At 35.5% G+C, this 24,690-nt stretch overlaps 2 protein-coding genes across 2 annotated transcripts; one reads left to right on the top strand and one right to left on the bottom strand.

Moving 5' to 3' along the window:
- The first annotated feature begins 778 nt into the window (after positions 1–778).
- Positions 779–16,039, top strand: LOC129314578 (E3 ubiquitin-protein ligase KEG-like). The gene is made up of 16 exons (XM_054958059.1): positions 779–1,857; positions 2,404–2,769; positions 2,882–3,112; positions 3,313–3,438; positions 3,537–3,873; positions 3,959–4,116; positions 6,118–6,275; positions 8,289–8,410; positions 8,493–8,627; positions 9,142–9,266; positions 9,500–9,604; positions 9,731–9,964; positions 12,908–13,241; positions 13,333–13,521; positions 13,637–13,942; positions 14,432–16,039. The coding sequence occupies exons 1-16, from the start codon at positions 1,112–1,114 to the stop codon at positions 15,644–15,646; spliced, it is 4,887 nt and encodes a 1,628-aa protein (XP_054814034.1). The 5' UTR covers positions 779–1,111; the 3' UTR covers positions 15,647–16,039.
- Positions 16,040–16,852: 813 nt separating this feature from the next.
- LOC129312918 (nudix hydrolase 16, mitochondrial-like) lies at positions 16,853–23,007 on the bottom strand. The gene is made up of 4 exons (XM_054955704.1): positions 22,392–23,007; positions 20,623–20,734; positions 17,871–17,954; positions 16,853–17,440 (listed from the first exon to the last, which is right to left on the bottom strand). The coding sequence occupies exons 1-4, from the start codon at positions 22,526–22,528 to the stop codon at positions 17,165–17,167; spliced, it is 609 nt and encodes a 202-aa protein (XP_054811679.1). The 5' UTR covers positions 22,529–23,007; the 3' UTR covers positions 16,853–17,164.
- Between the last annotated feature and the right edge of the window lie 1,683 nt (positions 23,008–24,690).

The raw sequence follows: 24,690 nt of genomic DNA, 5'->3' as shown, positions 1-24,690 counted from the left end.
AAGAATTTGGTGCCAACAAATATTATATACATAAGTTAGGTTGAATTATAAAACTTATATACTCATCTTTAAAATTATTTATTATTTATTAATTAATAATTATATTATATTATACTCCTTTTTATTCCTATTATAAAGCATTTTTAACTACTTCACTAGAACTAATGAATGACATTTAATTTATCAAGTATGTTTTAAAATAATTTTTTCAACTTTACCCTTATTAAAAAAAGAAAAAAGAGATACATGATATATGAATTATAAAATTAAATTTACAATATGGTAAACTGGCAAATGGAAATAAATGACCTTCTAAAGAATCTTTTCTAAAAGGCATCCTATAATAAGATCAGGAGAGAGTTCTAAATATATAAAAATTGGTAGTACAAATCGCAATACTCTTATGATTCAATTTATAAGTCATTTTAAATATATTTTATTGGAATTAAGAAAAAATTTAAAACTTATTAATTTATCTAAAAATTTAATAAATTTTTAAATTTGATGCTATTAAATATATATACTTCAAGAAACATATTGTTTAAAAAAATTAATAGAGGATAAAAGTAAAAATTTATAACGATAATTTATTGTTGTGAAAAAAATTTCTTCTCCTTCTATTTTTTTTTTTTGATACAATCTCCTTCTTCATTTTTGTAAACAAGCAGGGGGTTGAGAGGGGTCAAAGACTTGAAAGTCCAAGCAAGCAGCCCACTGCGTTGCCCACCTAAGCCACCTCCCAAAGAAGCCGAAAGAAAAGCAAAAGAAATTAAGAAAGCTATTTATGATACCAAAATCCCTCACATGTCGCTCCTTCCTCCTGCTTCTTCTTCTGTTCCCACTCCCTCTATCACCGAGCCTCTCTCCCTCTAGATTTCTTCCTTCGTTAGCTTCTTTGATCACTTTGGTCCCAGCTTAATCTCTCTCCAATTTTCCTCTTCTATTCGGCTGTGGATCTACCATTTCCACCTCCTATCAACTCCAATTCTGCGTCAACAAGATCTTGGGGAGCTCGAATTTCGATCGAACAATATCTGCTCTGGGTTTGAGGGAAGCTAAGGTTTTGTTTTCTGGGGCTGTCTGAGATTGCAAGTTCAGGGAGTGGGAGAATATGAAAGTGCCCTGCTGTTCGGTTTGCCAAACGCGGTATAACGAGGAAGAGCGAGTCCCACTTCTGCTCCAATGTGGGCATGGCTTTTGCAGAGAGTGTCTCTCGAGAATGTTCTCGGCGTCTCCAGATACGACGCTAGCGTGTCCGAGGTGTCGCCATGTGTCCGTCGTCGGGAACTCTGTGCAGGCTCTGCGCAAGAACTACGCCGTATTGGCTCTTATTCACTCGGCTTCGAATGCGTCGGGTTCGAATTTCGATTGTGACTTCACTGATGATGAAGAAGAAGGGGGTGATGGTGGTGAAGAAGATGGAGACAATGATGAGGACTCGGTCATGCGCCGTCGGTGTAGCCGCGGGTCCCAAACATCGAGCTCCGGCGGCTGTGGACCGGTTTTAGAGGTCGGAGTGCACCAAGAGTTGAAATTTCTGCGTCAGATAGGAGAGGGAAGGAGGGCTGGTATGGAAATGTGGACAGCGGTGATTGGTGGTGGTGGTGGAAATGGACGATGCCGACATCAAGTGGCGGTGAAGAAGGTTACAATAGTGGAGGAGATGGATTTGGATTGGGTGCAGGGACAGCTTGAGAATCTGCGTCGTGCTTCAATGTGGTGCAGGAACGTATGTACATTTCATGGGGCAATGAGGATGGAGGAAAGTTTATGTCTCGTGATGGACCGGTGTTATGGATCAGTTCAGTCTGAGATGCAGCGCAATGAGGGCAGGCTTACTTTGGAGCAAGTCTTAAGGTTTTGAATTCCGCTTTTAGCAGTTCTGTAATCAAATTTTGGCTGAAACATTTTTGTTTCTTATAGGATTTTTTGTGGACCCGTAGGAAGGATGTTATTGCTAAACTCGTAAGCAAGTAATTGAAAAGAAACTAAATTGTCTTAATACTTGAATGGTTTGAATTAATTTCTCGATATTCATTTGATTCATCATTCTGCTAATCCGCAAGTAGAAGTAGGGTTTGCTGCAAACTAATGAAGTGTTAATGTCTGTTTGGAGGGAAATTGAGAATGTTTTATTTAACATTTAAAATGATTATTTTCCTGCTGCCTTTGTGCTTTCCCGTGGCTTCTGCGTGGAAATAAAGGAAGATTGAGTAATTCTTTAGGAAACAATTTTATCAGAACAAAGTACATCTATGACTTGATTGCATGCTTTCTTATTTATATAATTTAGCTAGCTTCAAAGTCAACTCAATGAAATTTGAGTTTTCCCATATTGAGTGCTGGTTTTACATGATAACTATGAAAGGCGAGGTAGTGACACTTAGTTTTTGCCAAATATAGATATGGGGCAGACATTGCTAGAGGGGTGGCTGAGCTTCATGCTGCTGGAATTGTTTGCATGAATCTCAAACCATCCAATCTTCTTCTTGATGCAAATGGCCGAGCAGTGATTTCAGATTATGGACTTGCTACAATTTTGAAGAAGCCTTCCTGTCGGAAGGCCCGACCAGAATGTGATAACTCCTCGAAGATCCATTCATGCATGGAGTGTATAATGCTCAGCCCACATTACACAGCTCCAGAGGCTTGGGAACCTGTGAAGAAGTCATTAAATTTGTTCTGGGATGATGCTATAGGTATATCTGCAGAGTCGGATGCCTGGAGTTTTGGTTGTACATTGGTGGAAATGTGCACGGGTTCTGTTCCGTACGTGGGGCAACTCATTCTTTATTCATATATTTTTTTTTTGGCTATTTGTACCCAAATGTTTAGTGTTTATATTTTAGATGTTCTTAGTGCAAGACCTTTGCTTGTGCAGTTGGTCTGGTTTAAGTGCAGAGGAAATCTATCGATCAGTTGTCAAGGGAAAGAAACTGCCACCACAATATGCTAGCGTGGTTGGTGGTGGAATACCGAGGGAATTGTGGAAGATGATTGGAGAGTGCTTGCAGTTCAAACCAGCCAAAAGGCCCAGTTTTAATGCAATGCTTGCAATATTTCTTCGTCATTTGCAGGAAATACCACGCAGCCCTCCTGCAAGCCCTGATAAGTAAGTTAGAACTTATCGTAAACAATGATTTACAACTTCTAAGTTAGTTTTATGGCATCTGATTAGGAAGCCAAATAAAAGACCGTGTATGGTTTTTCTATTTATGTATGAGCTTCCTTGTGAATGAGAGCAACATGCACAATCTTCATTTATATTAATTAACTGCCATAAGTAATGCCACATATTTTTGTTGTTTGCAGTGACTTTCTTCAATCATCTGTGGCAAATGCGATTGAGCCTTCCCCACTACCTGAGCCAGAAGTTCCACGAGAAAACCCAAACCATTTTCATCGACTTGTGTCTGAAGGTGATGTTAGAGGTGTTAGGTTAGTCAATATGACACATTACATTTGATCTGCTTCATCTTGCTTTCATTTAGCCTCATTTTGATCTTACTCTCTATGATCTCTCCTTTTTGATACAGAGATCTTCTTGCAAAGGCTGCATCAGAAAATGGTAGTGACTACCTATCCTCTTTATTGGAAGCTCAAAATGCTGATGGACAAACTGCTCTTCATCTGGCTTGTAGGCGGGGTAGTGCAGAACTTGTTGAAGCTATTTTGGAGTACAGAGAAGCAAATGTAGATGTCTTGGACAAAGATGGAGATCCTCCTCTTGTTTTTGCATTAGCAGCTGGATCTCCAGAATGTGTCCATAGTCTTATAAAAAGAAATGCTAATGTAAGGTCTCGGTTGAGAGATGGCCTTGGCCCTTCTGTTGCCCATGTTTGTGCTTATCATGGGCAACCAGATTGTATGCGAGTATGTTTCACATGAATTGTGCTCTGATTCTTATTTGTCTTTATTAGAGCTATTTTCATAGAGTTTTATTGTGGAAAAATAACAGGAATTACTGTTGGCTGGAGCGGATCCTAATGCAGTGGATGATGAAGGAGAAACTGTACTGCATAGAGCAGTTGCCAAAAAGTACACGGACTGTGCTCTTGTAATATTGGAAAATGGAGGCAGCAAATCAATGGGCATCTTAAACTCAAAGAATCTGACGTAGGAATTTATATCCACTTACTTTTTTAATTTTTTTATTGTTGTGGGATCAAATCTGTCACTTTTCTTTTGATCTTAGAATGTGCATGTTGAGTGGTCCAGACGTATGATAATTAGTTTTACTTAATTGTTGAGAAATACATTAACAGCCTTTATATTATAGTGTGGTGTGAAAATGCATTTGCTTAATTTATCTTCTTTGACACGCGTAATGTGTCATAATGAATTATTTTTGTAAGACAATAATTTTACAGGGCAATTTATGTTGGACAAGGAGTGGGTTAGGATTTTGTCTGTCAATTAATTAGAATTAGGATTTTACTAGGTGGATTAAACCCTTAAGGGTAGAAATTTGGGAATCAATTCGTTGAAAGCTCTTTTGGGATTTATGAAGCATATACATGTGATGTGACATGGACATGAGCATATCACACTTAACCGGAAAGAATTATTTATGAAGAAGAGAAAAGTTTGAATAGGGTCACTGACCTATAACGTTAGGTTCCCTTTTGTGGCTATTTATACTGTTAGTATTTAAGTACCAGAATAGAATAACTAATACAAGCCCATTCCACTGATTTATGACATACTCCCTTGGTTCTTATTGTACAACACTTTCAACTGTTTCAAACATTTTAAGAAAAGCTTTTTTTTTTTCTTGATGTCATAAAAAAATGAGATGCATTTTTATTTTTACCCTTGGTTTTAGATCATGATACAACTATATTAAATACCTTACGTTAATCAAGAAAGGGTAAAATTGGAAAAAAAGTGATTTAATTATTACAAAGTATCCTACATTTTAGACCAAAAATTACTTCTAAAAGGTGTCTTACAAATTGGACCGGAAGGAGTACATATTATTTAATTTAGTGGTTACACAATTCTAAGTGCTCCTTCTAATGTTCCACTCAATTATGGTTGATGCTTGATGCTAGTCAATTTCCTTATAAATCATGCGCTATAACTTGTTGGATTGTTTAGCTTCATTGATACATATGTAGATAGGAGAATCACTTCAAGCATCTTTTTTCCTTAATTTGATTCAACATTCACCAAACTTTAAGTTTTTTTTTTTTTTAAGTTTAGATTCCCGAGGTGACTTGGACCCAATTTAGTTTCTCAATCCTGAGTGTATCGTATAGCTTGAGTACACTGTATGATAGAGTACCATATATCATAGGATTGTGGGTGAAAGTGGATGGAAGTTAGTTGGTCAGTCTGTTAGCATATTTTTAGGAATTATTAATTTATTTTCTGCTACAAACAATAAAGAGATATTGTCCTAAATATCTCAATTAGGATTTGTTTATTATTGAGTCAATGTTGGTTAGGATTTAAACAGTTTTTTTCTGATTTATTCATCATTATTTAATATCTATTTTTATATTGTAAATAAGGTAGAAGCTAGTAGAGATAGGTAGTGATACGTGGATGTGTAACAGGCAGAGAGTAAATTTTTGAGATTCATTGTAATTTTAGGAGATTCTCCTGAGGTTTTACTAGTTGTATGAGCCTAAGATCCTTGCTCATTTTCTAATAGAGTATCCTTCATGTGTATTGATTTATGAAGTTAGATTGTGGTTTCATATTTTAATATAGAGTTCTATTCATTCTTTCTCCCTACCTATCTTGAATTCTATCACTGTACTAGCTAGTTTAGCACTAATCAAAAGTGAAACTATTTTCTTCACTTCCAAAGCTCTTAATGGCTAATTACGTGTTTGGAGATCATTATTTGCTTAGCTTTGTTGCTTAATTTTAAACAGCCAAAGCGATGAGCTTTTGTTACATTCTTGTTCTTCAAATTTTTCCTTGTAGTATCAGATGGATGTTGTGGACGAGATTCCTTTCGGGTTTTCAAGTCCATTTATTCTTTGGCATATTAAATGCTTTCTAGTTATTGTGGCATTGATGTTGAATCAGGATATTTGTCTTTGTCAGAGTCTTATATGAAAACATGAATGTCTGCTCTTACTATTGTGGATTTTGATGTTACAGACCACTGCACTTGTCTGTGGCAACATGGAATGTAGCTGTTGTGAAAAGATGGGTGGAAGTTGCAACTTCTGATGGGATTGCTGAGGCAATTGACATTCCAAACCCTATAGGCACTGCACTGTGCATGGCAGCTGCTTCTAAAAAAGATCATGAGATTGGTATCTGGAATCTGGGATCTCTGCTTGATAGTGATTTAAAATTTATGTGTTTATTTGATAGAACTGTAATTATTTTATATTTAAATGTTATCGTTTTTATTTACTGAACATTGTGTGTTTCCCTTGAATCGATTAGTGGTGTTATATGATGCTAAGAAAGTCTTTCAACAAATAAGGGGGTTAAGATGTTATAACTGCATCTGTTTTAAGGGGCTAAAGCCTGTCTTATTTTACCACCAAGCTACTATAGAAAGTCAAAGAGCTTCAATTTGATTAAAAAATTGCACAATATCATATACTATTTCAAGGCTATGAACAATCAGGAAATTTATTATCTTTTTACCAAATTTTGTCATATCAAGGAAACAAATTGACTTAATAATTTTTTTTTTCATTTGGGTGCAATTCAGTGTGGAAAAATTACCTATATATGTGTTTGAAAATTCAATACTAGTATATATCCCCCATTATTGAAAATTTTTACTCAAGATTCCCATATATTATCCACTTTTGGATCCTGACAAAAGGGTACCTCTGATTTGGCGAATTTGATGGGCATTTTCAACTCCTTTCGTAGTTCTTACCACATTCAATGCTTGCACTTGGACAGAAGTTCAACAATCACATCTTCATTTTAGAATGCTAAAGAGTAAAGATCTTATTGGTTTCTTACCTTATCTTACATATCGAATAGCTGCATCATGTTTCAAGAATAAATGATTTGCAGCTCTTGGAGAACGTTGGGCATGTTCTTGAACATTGGATGGTTTTCTTTTCTTGTTTTACAAGTTTAAAAACACTTACAAGGGAGAAACTGCTAAAGCACCATAGCAATTTCTGGTATTAGCAGTTTTAAGGTGCATTTTGTTGGATATGAATGTTCAAATATCTAACAGTATCTTTATCTCTAGAGATGTGAGAAAATATAGTATTCGTGTCCTTAGTTTGGTGTTCTGCTCACTTTTCTAAGGGGTTTGCGATCTCAAGTTGCCACGGTATTGGCTGCTCTATTGCTCTTTTTTAAAGACTTCTCTATGTTTTGTGCTTGTCTCTCCTTTTGTTAATTATCTTATTTCTTTATATAACTTCTTTTCCTATAAAAGTAAATATGGAGATTAATTTCATAAGTAGGTTTTGGGAGAATGACACTTAGATCCCTAAAGATGAATTTAATGACAATTAAGTCCTGACAAATTTTGTTGAAAGATGAGTTACAAACATCAATTCAGACAATTGCAAATATAGGAGACTTAGTTGCAAATTAGGCATTTAAACTTTGTAGGCCATTCCCTTTAATTTGCAAGTGAAATTCTTAGTTGTAACTGTCTGAATCGATTTTGCAACTCATCTTTCAGCAAAAGTTTTTGGGATTTAACTATTCATAACTTCATCTTTTAGAGCTTAAGTTTCATTCTCCAATAGTTTTCAAGTGTCAACGATCTTAATCATTGTGAAGTTAGTTAAAATCTCTATATCTAATTAAAAGCGTGAAGATGAAGATTTCGTATGGAGTGAGAGAGAAAGTGGTAGGCTCCATATTCTCATTTTAGTTCTTTTGGGTGTTTTTCCATGTAAGATGTTTTTTCTGTTTGAATTTTATGACATCTCGTAATTTCTGGTGTTGTGGAAATAAACATTTTTATTACGTTGGAACTAAATCAAAACTTTAGATGCTAAAGTGCTTTTTCATTTTAAAAGCTTAAGTGTTTGTACTTGTATTTATGTACTTGCCATTTTTATCATACATATTAATGCTGCTATCGAGAATGAGAATGGAGGCTCTGGTTTGTGATAAATTGGATGGCATAACTGCTAACATGACAATGCTGGTTACATTTGACTTATGTCCTCGAGTTTGATGACTCAGTGCTGTCCTGTTGAATCCCCATCTTTTGTATATCTGTTAAATTGTTCAACCCAAGTATGAGAGTGTATGAAAAGCCAACTGTGTTATTTCTCCTATTCATTATGATAATTGCATAATCTGATCTTGTTTGTTCATGCCAAATGTAGAGGGCAGAGAGTTGGTGCAGATATTGCTTGCTGCAGGAGCAGATCCATCTGCCCAAGATACACAAAATGGGCGGACAGCTTTGCATACAGCTGCTATGACTAATGATGTTGAGTTGGTCAAGGTAAGTGAATAATTAGTCATATCTTTTTGGCAGCTTAAGTATCCATATCTTATAATCATTTGTTTCTGGGTGTTTGGAGCAGGTTATTCTTGCTGCTGGTGTCAATGTGAACATTCGCAATGTGCACAATAGTATACCTCTTCACTTAGCTCTTGCTAGGGGGGCAAAGTCATGTGTTGGATTGCTTCTATCTGCTGGTGCTGATTATAATTTGCAGGTTTTTCATTTAAGCTTCCCTTTCTGCCATTTCATCACGCATAATATTACTCATAATTGCATAAAATTGACATCTCTCATCATTGTGTTGTTTGATCAATGAAGATGGTGCTTTTAGTGATGGATTTCATGTTTTTTTTTTTTTGATTTATCATACCTGTTTCTGTTTGTCTGTTTTTGATCTAAAACTGATCTTCATTATATAGAACTTACTCATCACTGAGTTGAAATTCTGCAGCAGCCCCTCTTTGTTTGAGTTATTCTTGTGTTGTGATATTTGACAACTACTGTATTGATATTCTTACAGCCTTCAAGTTCATTGAATGTATATGATTTTAAGTCACACATTTCCCTACAAAAATCCAAAAAGAATAGAATGAGCTCAAAAAGACACACACAATGGACTATCAAACTCATTTCCCTTTGTTAATGCAACATACCTCCTGTCTTTTGGAAGGAAACCCTTGTTGTTATCTTTGTGATTGCAGATTCTTATACTGATTATTTTGTATCAGGATGATGATGGTGACAATGCTTTCCATATAGCAGCAGAGACAGCAAAAATGATCCGTGAAAATCTTGATTGGCTCATTGTAATGCTAAGAAATCCTGATGCTGATGTTGAAATGAGAAACCACAGGCTAGTAGAAGTCCTGAACGTTGAAACTCTTTTCCTTTTTTTCATTTTTTTTATGCATAATTATGATACATACGCACACATAGTGAGACAAACAGACAGATGTTCGAAGAACTTGTCAAATATTGAAACTGAAACTTCTAAACAACTGATGGTTTGATCATTTTAACATCGTAAGTTCTTTACTGCATTTGAGTGCCAATCAATGACTAACTAATTTGTTATTTTCACAACAGTGGCAAGACACTACGTGATATCTTAGAGGCACTTCCTCGGGAATGGATATCTGAAGATCTGATGGAGGCACTAGCCAAAAGAGGTGTTCACCTATCTTCTACAATGTATGGGAAGTCATCTGTTTCTGCTATTATTTTTTATTTTGGGGATATGATGTGTTGTCATCTTGGATGTGTGCAACTCGTATATAATTATATGTTTATAATACGCTTATTTGTGATTGTATTTAGATTTGATGTGGGAGATTGGGTGAAGTTTAAAAGAACTGTCACGACTCCAACATATGGATGGCAGGGTGCTAGACAAAAGAGTGTTGGCTTTGTGCAAAGTGTTCCTGACAGGGAGAATCTTATTGTGTCATTTTGTTCTGGAGAGGCTCATGTCTTGGCAAGTGAAGTTGTAAAAGTCATTCCACTAGACAGGGGCCAACATGTACAGCTCAAAGAAGATGTGAAAGAGCCCAGGTTTGGCTTGCATATGTGCTAAATTATGATATATGCATATGCATGCGTATGTGCACGCTCTTGTATTACTGGTCCTCAATGGGCCATGGTTTCAACTTTAGCCTTTTCAATTATGCAAAAAAGTCCTCATATCTGTTGTAAGTAAATAAGCTTGTGCAAATAAACGAAGCTCTACTGCTTTCTTTTTATTTTCTTGATATATATTTCTTTATAAAAAATTTTCTCAACTATATTGTTGCTATCTTCTCTCTTTTTACTTTCTCAACAACAACAACAATAAGATTTATCCCACTAGGTGGTGTTGGCTTCATGAATTGCACGATTCCATTGTGCTTAGTCATCAACCAAGCTTTTTGACTTTCTCACTTTGAAGAAAATTCTATTTGTGTCCCCTTAAGAAATGGGTCAGAGAGGATAAGAGAAGGTTTAAAAGGGAGATAACCATCTCACTCGAAGCTCTGAAAAGCTGAGTTACTCAACCAAACCATGCTTATAACCTGTGGTCATTGTGGTTCTGAACTTCACCCGTCAGAGACCTGAAGGGGGGGGTGTTACACCATTGTTGTTTTTAATGCATGTGAGCTAAGCACAAAAGTTACACGTCGCTAGTTTGGCCACTACTATGTAGTCTCAGCTGTGAATTGTGTGCAAACACTTTTTCCCTTGTTCATATTCCTTCTGCCTTTCTATTCCACCAGATAATGATTTAATTCCGCATTCATAATTGTTTTCTTATTCTTTCATGTTATGAAACTTTAGTCCCTGGTTTAAATATCCTCAATTGATATTCTCCTCACCCTAATCCGAGAAGACTTCTCCAAGACTGCTCTGTGGCAACCCTGGGCTCTCTTTTTTGAGCTCTTTGGCAACCAGCTACCCCTGTGGCATCTCTGATGACCAAACACTGTAAAAGTGTGCAAGTCGCAAAACTACAAAATTCTGCAATTGATAGGGTATCATCCACTTACATACTTCATCTCCTCTGAAAAGAACGGAAGAAAACAGAGGAATGAATTAAGGAAATTCTGTTTGAGCATGTAAGTCAAAAGGACGAGAGGGGAGAAATTGAGGCAAGAGAGAGATTTTGTTTAAAATGAAGATAAGGTTTTTGAAAGATTAATTAGAATTTTCTATTTACAACAACTTAAATACCCACAAGACTTGTCTACTTTAAGAAAATGAGAGCGAGTATTTTGCTCCCAACAAGAAGTTGGAGGATGATAATTTCCACACCCTCTTGTGGAGGTTAGTGTCCTCCACATTTTATATTCCCTCCTCTATGTAAATTATACAATAAATATGGAAAATTTTGAGTCATTTAAAATAAAAAAGTGTATTTTGAAAACTAGAACATTGAACTTGCATTTATTGTGTCTTGATGCAAATTACCTAAATACCTGTCTTGATAGAGCACAATGGTGTCGTTTGATATAGCTTGGTGGTGGTGGTAAGTAAAACTTCTTCATTTTTGTCTAACGCTCACATCAGTAAGGAGATTAGAATACAAAAAAACATGTACATTGATACCTTGTTTAATTTTATTAGATACCTGAACAGATTGCAGAGATCTTTCATTCAGTTTATTATATGTTTGTGGGCTGCTTTATTCTGTTGCTTTGTTTTTCCCCTTATTTTCTTTATCATGTGAGTTTAGAAGTTGGAATGTCCTTCAAATTCTAGAACCTTTTAAGAGAAATATAAAGTACGTGGAAAAATTAACTTGAGCTTCCACTCATTGAAAATTTGAAATAAAAAAAAAAGAGTTGAAGAAAAATGTGATCCTAGAATCTGACTAAGATAACAAAATCAAAAGCACGTTGACAAATCATCCTAAATGTCCTAGATTCTAGTGGCTTGTTGCTGAAGCTTGTTAAGGGAAAAAACAAAAAATAATCTGGACACGTGGAATAAAGCTTATAAACCAGCAATGGTTTTAGGCCCATGGGCCTTGTTTGTCACTGACACAGGAAAGAAGTTATTGGCTGGACACTAAAAGGGTAATTTGGTTGAATCTAGTAGTTATGGCCAACGAGTGCACTTGAATTTAGCATGTCATATTCAATGTTCATCTTTTGCTTCTTTATCCTCCCAAAGCATCACAATTATATTTTAAAAACTGCTATTAGCTACAAGAGAAAGCCCATTGCCCGGCCAGAAAATTTTCCGAAGATTTTATTCTTGAGCTGCCAAGCCACACAACAACAAAAGGAAGGTTAATTCCAGTATAAGAGTTTCTAGTGCACAAGGAAACCAAGGTTTCTGGTTTTATAAACCTGCAAACCTGCAAGATATAAGTTGTGCTAATTGAAGTTGATGTAGAGGGAGCTGTAACCATACAGGAAAAAACATGAATTATGAACTCTGGGTAGCTGGAGAAATAATAAGGAAACTGATAAAAAATTTGAAATTCCCTGGTGATCTTAGCTACCTAAGTGCTAATATCTACCTGATGTGCTTTATCCATAAAGGCTGTATAACCTTAAACTTGCTGTGGGGTATGCTTTTCTTGTCATTGTAGCATTTCTTTGAAATCCTTTCCCCTCTCCAGGTGTGTTTTGTAAAACATGCTTAAGATATGATTGGGAAATACTATCACTTGATTTCGTTGGGTGGTGTCTTCATACATGTTTACCTTTTTGTCCGGAAGAGTTAATGCTTTGCTCTTTATTCTCTTTTCAGGCTCGTTTCATTGTTTAGAAGTGAAAAGATTGGATGAGATCCATGTTTGAAATTTGAATAATAATCTCTTAATTAGTTCCTCATGCATGGCATATGCTTATTCTCTTGGCAAGCTCTAATTTCAATGTAAAAGGAAACTAAAATAGAAAAGACCCACATTTGACATAAGTTCTTGTTATTTAGTGCCTCATGTATTTCACAAATTCTTAATGCTTGCTGCCTTTTAATTTTCCTACACTATTAATAACTGATTATCCATGTTAGGTTTGGTTGGCGTGGGCAGTCACGTGACAGCATCGGGACAGTTTTATGTGTTGATGATGATGGGATCCTTCGTGTAGGGTTTCCTGGAGCATCTAGAGGATGGAAAGCTGATCCATCTGAGATGGAACGGGTTGAGGAATTCAAGGTTGGAGATTGGGTCCGTATTCGCCCCACTCTTACATCTGCAAAGCATGGATTAGGGTCTGTGACACCTGGAAGTATTGGTATAGTATATTGTATCAGACCAGACAGTAGTCTCTTAATTGAACTGAGCTATCTGCCAAATCCATGGCATTGTGAACCAGAAGAGGTTGAGCATGTTGCTCCTTTTAGGGTAAGAAAAATGTAGACTGCCATTTTCCTTCCATTGGAAAGTTTTTTTTTATTTGTTTGGGCATGTGTCTAACAAATTGTTGACATTACAGATTGGTGATCGGGTTTGTGTGAAGCGATCTGTTGCAGAACCTAGATATGCTTGGGGCGGCGAGACACATCATAGTGTCGGAAGAATCAGTGAGATAGAGAATGATGGTTTATTAATAATTGATATACCAAATCGACCCATACCGTGGCAGGCTGATCCATCTGACATGGAGAAGGTGGAAGATTTTAAGGTGGTTGTTCCTGCTGCCTGCTGTTTTCTGCCATATTATGTTTATGCTTTCAACTATCTATTGCTAGATGCTTAATATTTACCCTATTATAATTTATTAACTTTTGCTGAAACAGGTTGGAGACTGGGTCAGAGTGAAAGCTTCTGTGTCTTCTCCAAAGTATGGATGGGAGGATATTACAAGGAACAGTATCGGGATAATTCATAGCTTGGAGGAGGATGGGGATATGGGTATTGCCTTTTGCTTCAGGAGTAAACCTTTTTGTTGCTCTGTCACTGATGTGGAGAAGGTTCCCCCTTTTGAGGTGGGACAAGAGATTCATGTGATGCCATCTGTTATTCAGCCTCGGCTCGGATGGTCAAATGAATCACCAGCTTCTGTTGGAAAAATAGTGAGAATTGACATGGATGGTGCTCTAAATGTAAGCTTACTAGTTTAGTTTTTCATAAATCTTGCTCCAGATATTTCTAGTTCTTTAAACCAAACAAAAACTTCTGACATGTCATCCAAAATGATAGCTGAATAGGACCTTGGTTCAAGTAGAGGTATTTTGCATAAATCATACAAGTCATATAATGCTGTAGGGATAGGCATTACAGCGCCATATAGCAACACCTTGGAAATAGCCATTCATCAGAGCTATTTCTGCTGTTAACAAGTTGCCTTATAACTCTGACCGCCCATAAGGTCATGAGAAAATCACTTTGCTTATATCCTTGCAGACATTACTCTCTCTCTCTCTCTCTCTCTCTCTCTTCTCACCCCACCAAGCGCACACAGTTCATTATGAGAAAATTAGGTTGACTGAACTATTGATCGCTTTTGTGATAAGAAAAAGATTATCAGTGGCTAGGTTAACTGTGAATTCATCTCTAAATTGCTAGACTTGTGATTCTGCTATTCTTCACAGGTGAGAGTCACTGGTCGGCAGAGCTTGTGGAAAGTTTCTCCTGGAGATGCAGAACAACTGCCTGGATTTGAAGTTGGTGATTGGGTACGCTCAAAACCAAGCCTAGGAACCAGACCAAGTTATGACTGGAATAGCGTTGGAAAAGAAAGTATAGCTGTTGTGCATAGTGTGCAGGATTCTGGATACTTGGAATTGGCTTGCTGTTTTCGTAAAGGGAAGTGGATCACTCATTATACAGATGTTGAAAAGGTTCCTTGCTTTAAAGTTGGGCAGTATGTTAGGTTCAGAACTGGTTTGGTTGAACCAAGGTGGGGCTGGAGAGGAGCTCAACCTGAATCACGAGGTGTTATAACCAATATACATGCTGATGGAGAAGTGAGGGTGGCATTCTTTGGTTTGCCAGGTTTGTGGAGAGGAGACCCTGTGGACCTTGAGATTGAGCACATGTTTGAAGTTGGAGAATGGGTGAAGTTGAAAGATAATGCCGATAGCTGGAAATCTGTTGGACCGGGTAGTGTTGGTGTTGTACAAGGAATAGGGTATGAAGGTGATCTGTGGGATGGAAAAATTCATGTTGGCTTTTGTGGGGAACAAGAAAGGTGGCTAGGCCAAACTTCCCATCTTGAAAGAGTTGAGAAACTCATTGTTGGACAGAAGGTTAGAGTTAGACAAACTGTAAAGCAGCCAAGATTTGGGTGGTCTGGACACACCCATGCTAGTATCGGAACCATATCAGCTATTGATGCTGACGGAAAGCTTCGAATATACACTCCTGCAGGATCGAAAGCATGGATGCTGGACCCATCAGAAGTGGATTTGATAGAAGAGGAGGAGCTCCAGATTGGAGACTGGGTCAAAGTTAGAGCATCTGTTTCAACCCCAACCCACCAGTGGGGAGAAGTGAACCATTCAAGCATAGGGGTTGTGCATCGCATGGAAGATGATGATCTTTGGGTAGCATTCTGCTTCACTGAGAGGCTATGGCTTTGCAAGGCATGGGAAATGGAAAGAGTTAGACCATTTAAAGTTGGGGACAAAGTAAGGATCCGAGATGGACTCGTATCACCCCGGTGGGGATGGGGAATGGAGACACATGCTAGCAAGGGACAGGTGATTGGAGTAGATTCAAATGGTAAGCTAAGAATTAAGTTCCGATGGCGGGAAGGGAGGCCCTGGATCGGAGACCCTGCCGATATCGTTCTCGATGAGAATTGATTTTGGATCCCATCATCTGAGCTTTGTATCATAACTTGCTTTTCTCATTCAGCTCGTTAGCCTTCTTGTTTTTGGGGCCTAGGCTTGTGCAAAGAAGTGGAACGCTTCCTGTTCCTTGCTCCCACATAATAACTTATGCCCTGACGGTTGAAAAGCAATTTTAACTGGATCGATTCTTGCAATAAACAGTTGGAAAATGGATGGAGTTAGGGAGGAAGGGAGGAAGTCTGGCTTGCCATGCCAGAAATTATTGGAGATTTGAAAGAAGACATGATGAAAATTGGCAATAGGTCATTCATATTCATAACTCATAAAGCATGTATTCCCAGATTTTGAGGTATATATACGTTACGTATATTATTGTACAAATTCTCTTCTGATCGACTTATGTCATTTTTTTTTTTCCTTCTCTCTCTCTCTCTCTCCTAACTATGCATTATTTTTTGAATGGAATGGTCACATTTTTACCGATTACTTGTGTTTTCATTTTAAGTAAAACCGTCCCCAAAATGTTTTGGAATGTTTTATATTGTTAGGAAATAAAGTTGCATCATACAAAACTCTCAACCATGACTGTTTGACCTATTCATTTTTAAAAACTCGACCCCCAAAAGAAAAAATTTGTTCTGAAGTGTCAAGCTTTTGGGATAATTTTTTAGATCCAATTATTTGACTATTGACATCATATATTTCAAGTAAGGTAAATTAACAGGGCCTGAAATATTTGTATAAATGCGACAGGTTGGAGGGTTAATTATGAAGTTTTTAAGGGAAATTATTTTCATATAATTCAATTCAAAAGGATAAAAATAGGTAAAATATAAATTATTTTCTTAATAAATTATTTTCATACTTTAGCTAAAATATAAGTAAAAACTTCTTATATATTAATGTTATAAATTATTTTCTTAATAAATTATTTTCATACTTTAGCTAAACTATCAGTAAAAACTTCTTATATATTAATGTTATAATTTATTAAGAAAAAATAAATTGAATAAATAAAAATAGGGCAACCATACCATACGAGGACTAAGAATTACATGAACTGGAAGAGCAGCAGCATGAGTTAAATAAGGAGAAATAATTATATAAGCTCATGCAAGAGTTAGTAAAAACCCATGTAGAAGCAAGAATCACATGAACTAATATGTGAATATAAACTCAGCTTATAAATGCAACTTAATGCTAAGGTTAATCGAAAGATTGTAATAGTAATCATGTAATTCTAATTCTAATTAGAAATATAATAACTCTGCAAAGTAATATTACCCCATGATCAACTTTCAAATTTCAGTTGATGAAGTACCTAGAGATAAATAAGAAAACAAAACCTATTTAAGAAATGAAAAAAAAAAAAATACTAACCATGGTTGTGGTTTGCTATCAAGTTTTTTAACAAAAAAACATCACATGTAGACATGCTTTAGCACCGCATGATTGATCTTTTCAAAAATATTCTTTTACATTATATATTTGTATTGAATAATCTGATAGCAAACACCTTAAATATTTTATTTAAGTTGTGACTTTAGGAAAATCGTCCCTTGTGCCTGCCAATCCACACTCATGCCATTTGCAGAAACAATCCAAAGCATCCCTCATCCATGCATGTCGACAGCTTTCAAATGCTTCTGATATGGACAGCCAACTCCTATTTCTAAACTTCTGCTCAGGCCATGTATGAAGCTCTTCCTTAACCAACAAGGCAAACATTGCTGCTTTGCACAATCCTTCTGGATTGAACTCATCTTGGTGGGTCTTGCTCCTAAACTCAAAGTAACCAAGAAAACCCTGAAACCCATTAAAAAAAAGTATGGAACATTGTTTTAAGAGAATCCGTCCAAACCGAATGACAAAATCTACTAAAGAAATTCAAAAAACAAATAAATAATCACTTCAGTCCATACCTGTCTATTCATAAAGCCTCAAAACTTATCTTGAGGGGGAAAAATATATATATTTCAACCGTTAATTTTTGAAGATACCCCACCCAACAGGGGTAAAAATTCATTCTTATTTCACTTTTCAAATACACAAGACTAGACTAATCTGAAAAATAAGACCTCCACTTTGTCTAGAGTTTGTCAGACTTTTTTAGTTATTATACGCATAACACAGTTAAACATTGATTTTAAATTTAAAAGAAAAATAACATTAAATACTTGCATAATGAAAATTGCTAAAACAGAATGGAAATAGGCGGAAAATTAGGAAAATTTACCATTAGGTCCCCTCGAACTCCTGCTTCTTCAATTGATTCTCTTGTAGCTGCCTCCTCAACAGTTTCATCATTCTCCCAACCTCCCTTTGATAGTAGTAACATTAAAAAAGGAAAAATATCAGATGGGGACCCACTTAAGTTCACCAAAGTTGGCCTTAACCAAAATAATTTTATTAGGGAAAACACCTATGTAGTAGTAACATTTCAAGGGATTCCTCAGTATGAAGTTGCAGGCAATTCACTACAAGGCTGAATAATCCTTTCCATCATACAATACCCAAGCAATAAAGGTATTTCATCAAGAATTATATAGAAATTTAAAGTAAACTTTCAATGAAATCTTGAATTATTATAATCTTGAGTTAGCCTTCAAGCACAATAACATCTAATTTGTCACATAGTTTCATTTCAAGATAAACCTTTACATGGATTAATAAGATAAAATACAAATGTAAAACTATTACATTAATTGAAGGCATGGTACCTCAGTGAATAAATTTAGTCTCACAAGTCAAACATTGACCTCTACCATAAACATCAATCTTGTAACGAAACTTTATTTTGGAATCCCATTATCCCATCACATGATGTAATTAAGTTTGTCAAAATAAAGTGAGGCATGGCCGTGTACTGCCAATACATGCTAGTGCTCTTGTCAAAAAAAAAAAAAAAAAATCTGTGGTCTCCCAAAGCATAAGGTTTTAAAATTTTTTTACAGGAGTTTTAGTGGGAAGGAAAAAATGCAAAAGTAGCAATCTGTCAATGGCCTTGTGCAATGATAAGCATAGAATTAAAAGTTTGGGGCAATATCTAGCAATTTTTGTTCCCACCAGATACAAATAAAGCACATAGTTAGCTTGTTCAGTAATTTGGACTGTGAAGCAGATTTCATAATCAGCATAATCACTCAATTCAATTGAGTTTTATTTAACCAAGCGTTTCCCAATCATCAGAAACTATATCCTGTGAAAAGATTCAACACAAGATGCTAGAGCATTCAATCCATATGCCTTAGTACATTTGTAGGCACCTTGTAAACATGGTTTCTGTTATACCTTGTCACCTACCAACTTATGTAGCTCTATTCCAGCAAAGGATTAAAGCAAAATACAGCAATCCTCATCTGATGCATCTTTTTGTTCATCATCAAAAAGTTGTATGAGATAAGCTTTCTTTTGGTTCTTAATCAAAGTTTCTGTACCAAGTTCATCAAGGTCATTCTACCAATTTTATAGTCCTTTTAAAACCAGTAGCCAGCTGAGGACCTCAATAATTGAAGCCATTACTTCGCTCAAGGTAAGCCAAAACCTTACAAGAATGAGCTACCTAAGTTCTCTAAAAGTTTAAATTTTTAGTCACAACCATATCATTGTCACTCTCACATTTACAAGAACATTATAAATTTATGTGCAGTGCATGTTTCCTTTCTTTCCACATGGTAAAGGCACAAAAATTGAAAAATACAGTTTTCATTTCCATATATTCAATGGAAACACAAAAGTTGAACAAACTGCAAGTCTTTTTTTTTTCTTTTAAGCTCAAAATTTTAGGGTAAGTATTGTAGTTATGCAAAAGTAGAAACAATGTTAACTAAAGGAAGAAGGAAGTTGACAAAGTTACATCAACAATGCCTCAAGCATTATAATTTACAATTTTAAACCATCCATAAAATAAACATCTCAATATCAATAAATATGAAACCTTCAATTATCAAAAGAATTAAATACCGGAAGTCTCCTATATTAGAACTCTTTACTATATGCATGTTCCTCAAAACAAAGACGTCCGTGAGAAAAAAATTCATCATGTGTCAAATAGATGTTAGTTCAACTTGATTTTAAATGTTTTGACGGAACATATTCAGAGGAAATCCCGAAATGTATGCTCTTCGCGATGATATAGTTCTTATAGCAGAGACAAGAGAAGAGGTTAATTGCAAACTTGAGTTATGGAGGAGGACATTGGAGTCGAAAGGTTTTCGTCTGAGTAGAAGTAAGACGGAATATTTATATGTAAATTTGTAAAGGACTATTCGAAAATAATTGGAAGTGAATTGGGAGATCAAATTATACCTCAAGTGGAAAAGTTTAGATATTTGGGAGCCATTATTCAAAATGAGGGCGAAATCAGTGAGATATTTCACATAGAATTCAAGCTGGGTGTTTAATTGGAAAAAGCTAAGGAGTTATTTGTGACCGAAGTCCTATACTTAAAGGAAAGTTTTATCGTACTGCTATCAGACGGCAATGTTATATAGTAGTGAATGCTGGGCTCTAACGGACAGCAAGAGCATAAAGTTGGAGTAGCAGAGATGAGAATGTTACGATGGATGTGCGGACATACACGTAAAGATAAATTCGAAATGAGCACATACGTGAAAAGTGAGGGTGGCAATATGAGGAAAAATGGTAGAATCGGTTGAGATGGTTTGGGCATGTACAAGAAGACCAAGAGGCACCAGTGAGAAAGTGGAACATATAACTTTATCCGATTAAGAGAGGTAGAGGAAGGCCTAAGAGAACACTCGGAAGTTGTTGACGTGATCTCTTAATTATAATATTTCTAAAAGCTTAATATGATAGAGCACAATGGCGTCTTGCAATCCATGTAGCCGACCCACCTAGTGGGATAAAGGCTTGTTGTTGTTGTTTGTTGTTGTTGTTGTGTCAAATAGATGTTATAAACTTGTAAAAAAACCAAATTGAAGCTAAACACTAAGATAAATAAAAATTGAATATTTTAAAATTTATACCTTTGGAAACAAAAGGCCAGGTCCACTAGGCGAGCTAATCATAAGGACTTCGATAATCTTCTTGGAGTTAGAGTCACAAACATCAGAACTTCTATACCTAAATGGAATGCATCTGCAACAATTGGCAATGGCTGCAACATTAGCATTGGAAGATCAAGACTTTAAGTGGACATAGCCAACACAATCATATCAAAGTTCTCTTCAATTGTCATGCAATTCCCGTCAAAAAGAAAATGGCTGGCATGGTTTTAGTTGCTTCTTGCTTCAATTAAAACATGCAAAGAATATCACCAACAACTATCTCCATACTCTCTCTTTCTAAGGTTTCTTTCCATTTTTTTTTTATATTCACAATTTTACCATCTCAAAAGGTTGAGACGAATGATCTATTAATGCCTATAACTAGAGTTACTTGATTAATAATTTTGAGAAAGACAAACACAAGATTTCGCCCAGATTTTACAAAAAAAAAAGAAAAATAACAAAATAAAAAATATATCAAACAATATGGCAAGTCAATGTGATGATCTAATTACTCGATCCCAATCAACCACCTCGTATGCAATTTTGCTTATATCACTATAAGGAAAAGGAAAAAGAAACAAAGAAATTCCACTGGTACTTTGGTTAACCCTCCAAAGTACACAAATTCTTGAGATTTCAGCATCTACATCCAAGTCTCTAATTTCTAAAGTCAAACCATGTACCAGTTGGTCCAGTCAATCTCAAAATTTACTTGATTACGGCTAAGAAAATTTCCGAAAACCAACAAGATTACGAGAAATTCAAATCCTGACCTCTATATAGACTAATTTGCTTAATTTGTGAGCCATGATGCCCACACCCAAAATAAAGCACAAAATACAACCAAACCAGATCCACCCAAGTGTGATCCCAAAAGCCTCGAAACAGGATGACAAAATTGGCTAACATTCAAGGATTCTCCTTCTAAGCACCAAAATTCAACGAACCAAAACAGATCATTCACGTTCATTGATTAATCAGTTCTGCATCTTTAACGGAGGGGCAAAATATTCATATTACCATTGATTATGCAAGCTAAATTTACACTCCAAAATCCAAACGTCTCAGTTATGAGAATTTCCCGTGGTAAAGTTCGACATTTGGCATCAGTTTCCTAACGACGTTAATTGCATTAATTTGAAGCAATAGTAAAGAGAATTAAAAAAAAAATGCAAGACATGGCACGACTGTTGAGTAGTCCTGCTCATAAATAAATGTAGAAAATAACTTGCTAAAACGGTCCTGGACATAATCCAGAACACATGATCGTTGGAGCAAATAGGCATAAATAAATCCAGAAAAAATTCACTGACTCATGCATCCGTGTAACCCGAAAGGTCTTGACTATCCTATTCCTTCTGCATTGGACAGATGAATTGAATTGTGAAATTAAGGAATGGATAATATCGCGAAGAGAAAATTCAGTCGATATACTAATACAAGTTGCAACGCAAACCAGAAGACTTAGAAAATGAGAAGAAAAGATAGAAGCCAAAAAGCCAGAGAACCATCAATTATTAGAATAAAAAAGAAAGAAAAATCAACCGCAAATAGTGTTACCAGCCGAATTGCTATTTCTTAAAAGGAAAGGTACGTTTGCATATACAAAATCTCTGGCTGAAAATGACATTTCTCCTATACATCATCCAGCAAAGCAACAACCCAAGGGGAAAAGAAATTCGGAGGAAAAAAAAAAACCCGACCACATCCTCACGAATGGCACATCAAGAAATTGAGAAATGTACCCGGCGACAAGGCGATAGCCGTTCTCGTATCGCTGCTTAAGCCGACCGGTACGAGCTACCAAATCAGACATAATAAAGGCCAAAACCAATAACAATCGCAGTTTTCGGTATTCACAAATCGAACGGCTCTTCGCCATCGGTAACCCGATTAGACGAATCCGACAATGCTCAAGCTCGCACTACATAACAATTCCACCAATGCCGCACATTGCTCAGGAGATAGTAACCGAACGCCACAAAGCACCAGCCAATGGCTCTGCAAGAATGGTTGATTAGGGTTTTGGCTCAGTTTGCAGAAACGAAATAAGAGAGGAGGAGGAGGAGCGAACTGAAACGAACGCGAGAGAGAAAGTACGTAGAGAGAGGGAGAGGGAGAGGGAGAGAGAAGCGCTTAGAACGGAACGGACGGTGGGGTCCGTCAAAACTAACGTGGAAAAAGTGGGGCCCTTGTAAAGGAAGGACGTCAGCGTAATTAACTGGGACGCGAGGCTTTATATGAGGAAACTGGCGATTACTTGGAGACACGTGGCAGATTTGAATTTAAGAGGAATGTGATTGGTTGCGTATTGCGGCGATGTTTGATAGTCGCCGCTTGGGATTTTGAAGCAGAGAAAGGAGGTTAGAGTCTGACGATGATGTGTTTGTTTTTCAGTTATTATGTACGGAAACGGTGGGAATTCAATATGTGGGAAGCTCTTGCATAGGCCTCTTTTTCTTAGGCCCAAAAATATGATTTTCTTTTAAAAAAATCATACATAATCAACCAAAATAAATTATAATATATAATTTCGAATCAAAAAAAAAATACATAAATTTTGTTATAATGTAACATAAAATATATAATTTTTGTAAAAAAAATTTGGTAATCTAATTTTTGTAAAAGGTTATTAGTCTTTCAATGAAATTGCCAGGTAATTTTTTTTATTATTAGAAATAACAAATTAGACCATATCTAAAAATAGAATACTATATCAAAAAGATAACAAATTGGAAAAAAAAACCCTTAAGCTTTTCTTAATTTAGAATTTGATTTTGGCCGAAAAATTTATAATTTGGTCTCTTTGTTATTTTTTTTTTAATACGTTATCTGATATCTAGTATGATTAAATTAAAGGATTTAAATGAAGGTTAGGATTGATGAATTTAGATAAAATTTAATATTTATAGTATTTTTGATCATTGTATTATTTTTTATAAATATAAAATATTCTCTCTCTTTTTTAAAAAATAAAATTTTACACACCAATACCAAATTCAAATAATTTAATTAAATTTAAGTATTACCTAAATTAAATGAAAATAACTTTCCCAAAAATATCTTTTCTAGTTTCAGGTATCGTATTTAGACAATTACCAATCTGAAGTATAATACATTTATTTTAATTGACTATTGAAAGAATTTTTAAAATTTCAAATACTCTCCACTTCTTTTTATAAGGAACAAATACATACTGTACTTCACATTTCACAAAAAAAAAAAAAACAAAAAAAGGCATACTTCACAGTACTAACAATGTATGAACAACGGAGGTAAAATCTGTTATATAAATCTGCCATATGTACAACTTTTTTTTTTTGTGGACAATGGGGCTAAAAAGCCCAAAGAAGCCATATATACAACTTTATTTTCAGAAATGCTCTCACTTATTTAATGATGATCTTAAAATAATGATTAGTGACTTATTAATTATTAATGAGACTTATTTAATGAAAAATGTTATTTTAATAAATACTTTACATTAAAATAAGAGTTAATATGCAATTTAAAGCCTGAACTATAAGTTCAGAGGCGGTTTGAATCCTAAATTTTTAAAAAATATATTTTAAATTATAAATAATTAAAATTGAATCAATTTGCTCCCACCATTAAATTTAAATAAAGATCCATTGAAATAGGATTTAATGTGTGATTTTTCTTAAATGAGGGTAGGAAGTGTTCAAATTATCCCTAAACTAATAGTTTATGGTACAAATTTCATATTAACCCTTTAAATAACAACGGTGTGTCTCTTTATAAGTAGGAAACAATGGACTCGCAAAATTTTCTTTTAAAATGAAATGGAGGGAGAACTTAGTAATCCTAATTTTTATGATTAATAACACCGATCATTAATCATTAATAAAGTTGAAAAGTAATTAATAATATCATTATGCTTGTGCTAATGATATTATTAATTAACACTGATCATGGATTCTGGGTTTCAGATGCAGTTTACGATTTCTTCCCGTAGCCGTTGCTAAAATGTTAGCTCTACGTGATGGTTTGCAGATTAGCACACAAAAGGATTTTGATCAGATT

This window comes from Prosopis cineraria, unplaced genomic scaffold (genome assembly GCF_029017545.1).
Source record: "Prosopis cineraria cultivar Desert tree isolate PC_DT_omini unplaced genomic scaffold, ASM2901754v1 PC6, whole genome shotgun sequence".
Taxonomy (NCBI): Eukaryota; Viridiplantae; Streptophyta; class Magnoliopsida; order Fabales; family Fabaceae; genus Prosopis; species Prosopis cineraria.
Note: the sequence above shows the minus strand (reverse complement) of the source record. Positions and strands in the feature narration are given on the sequence as shown.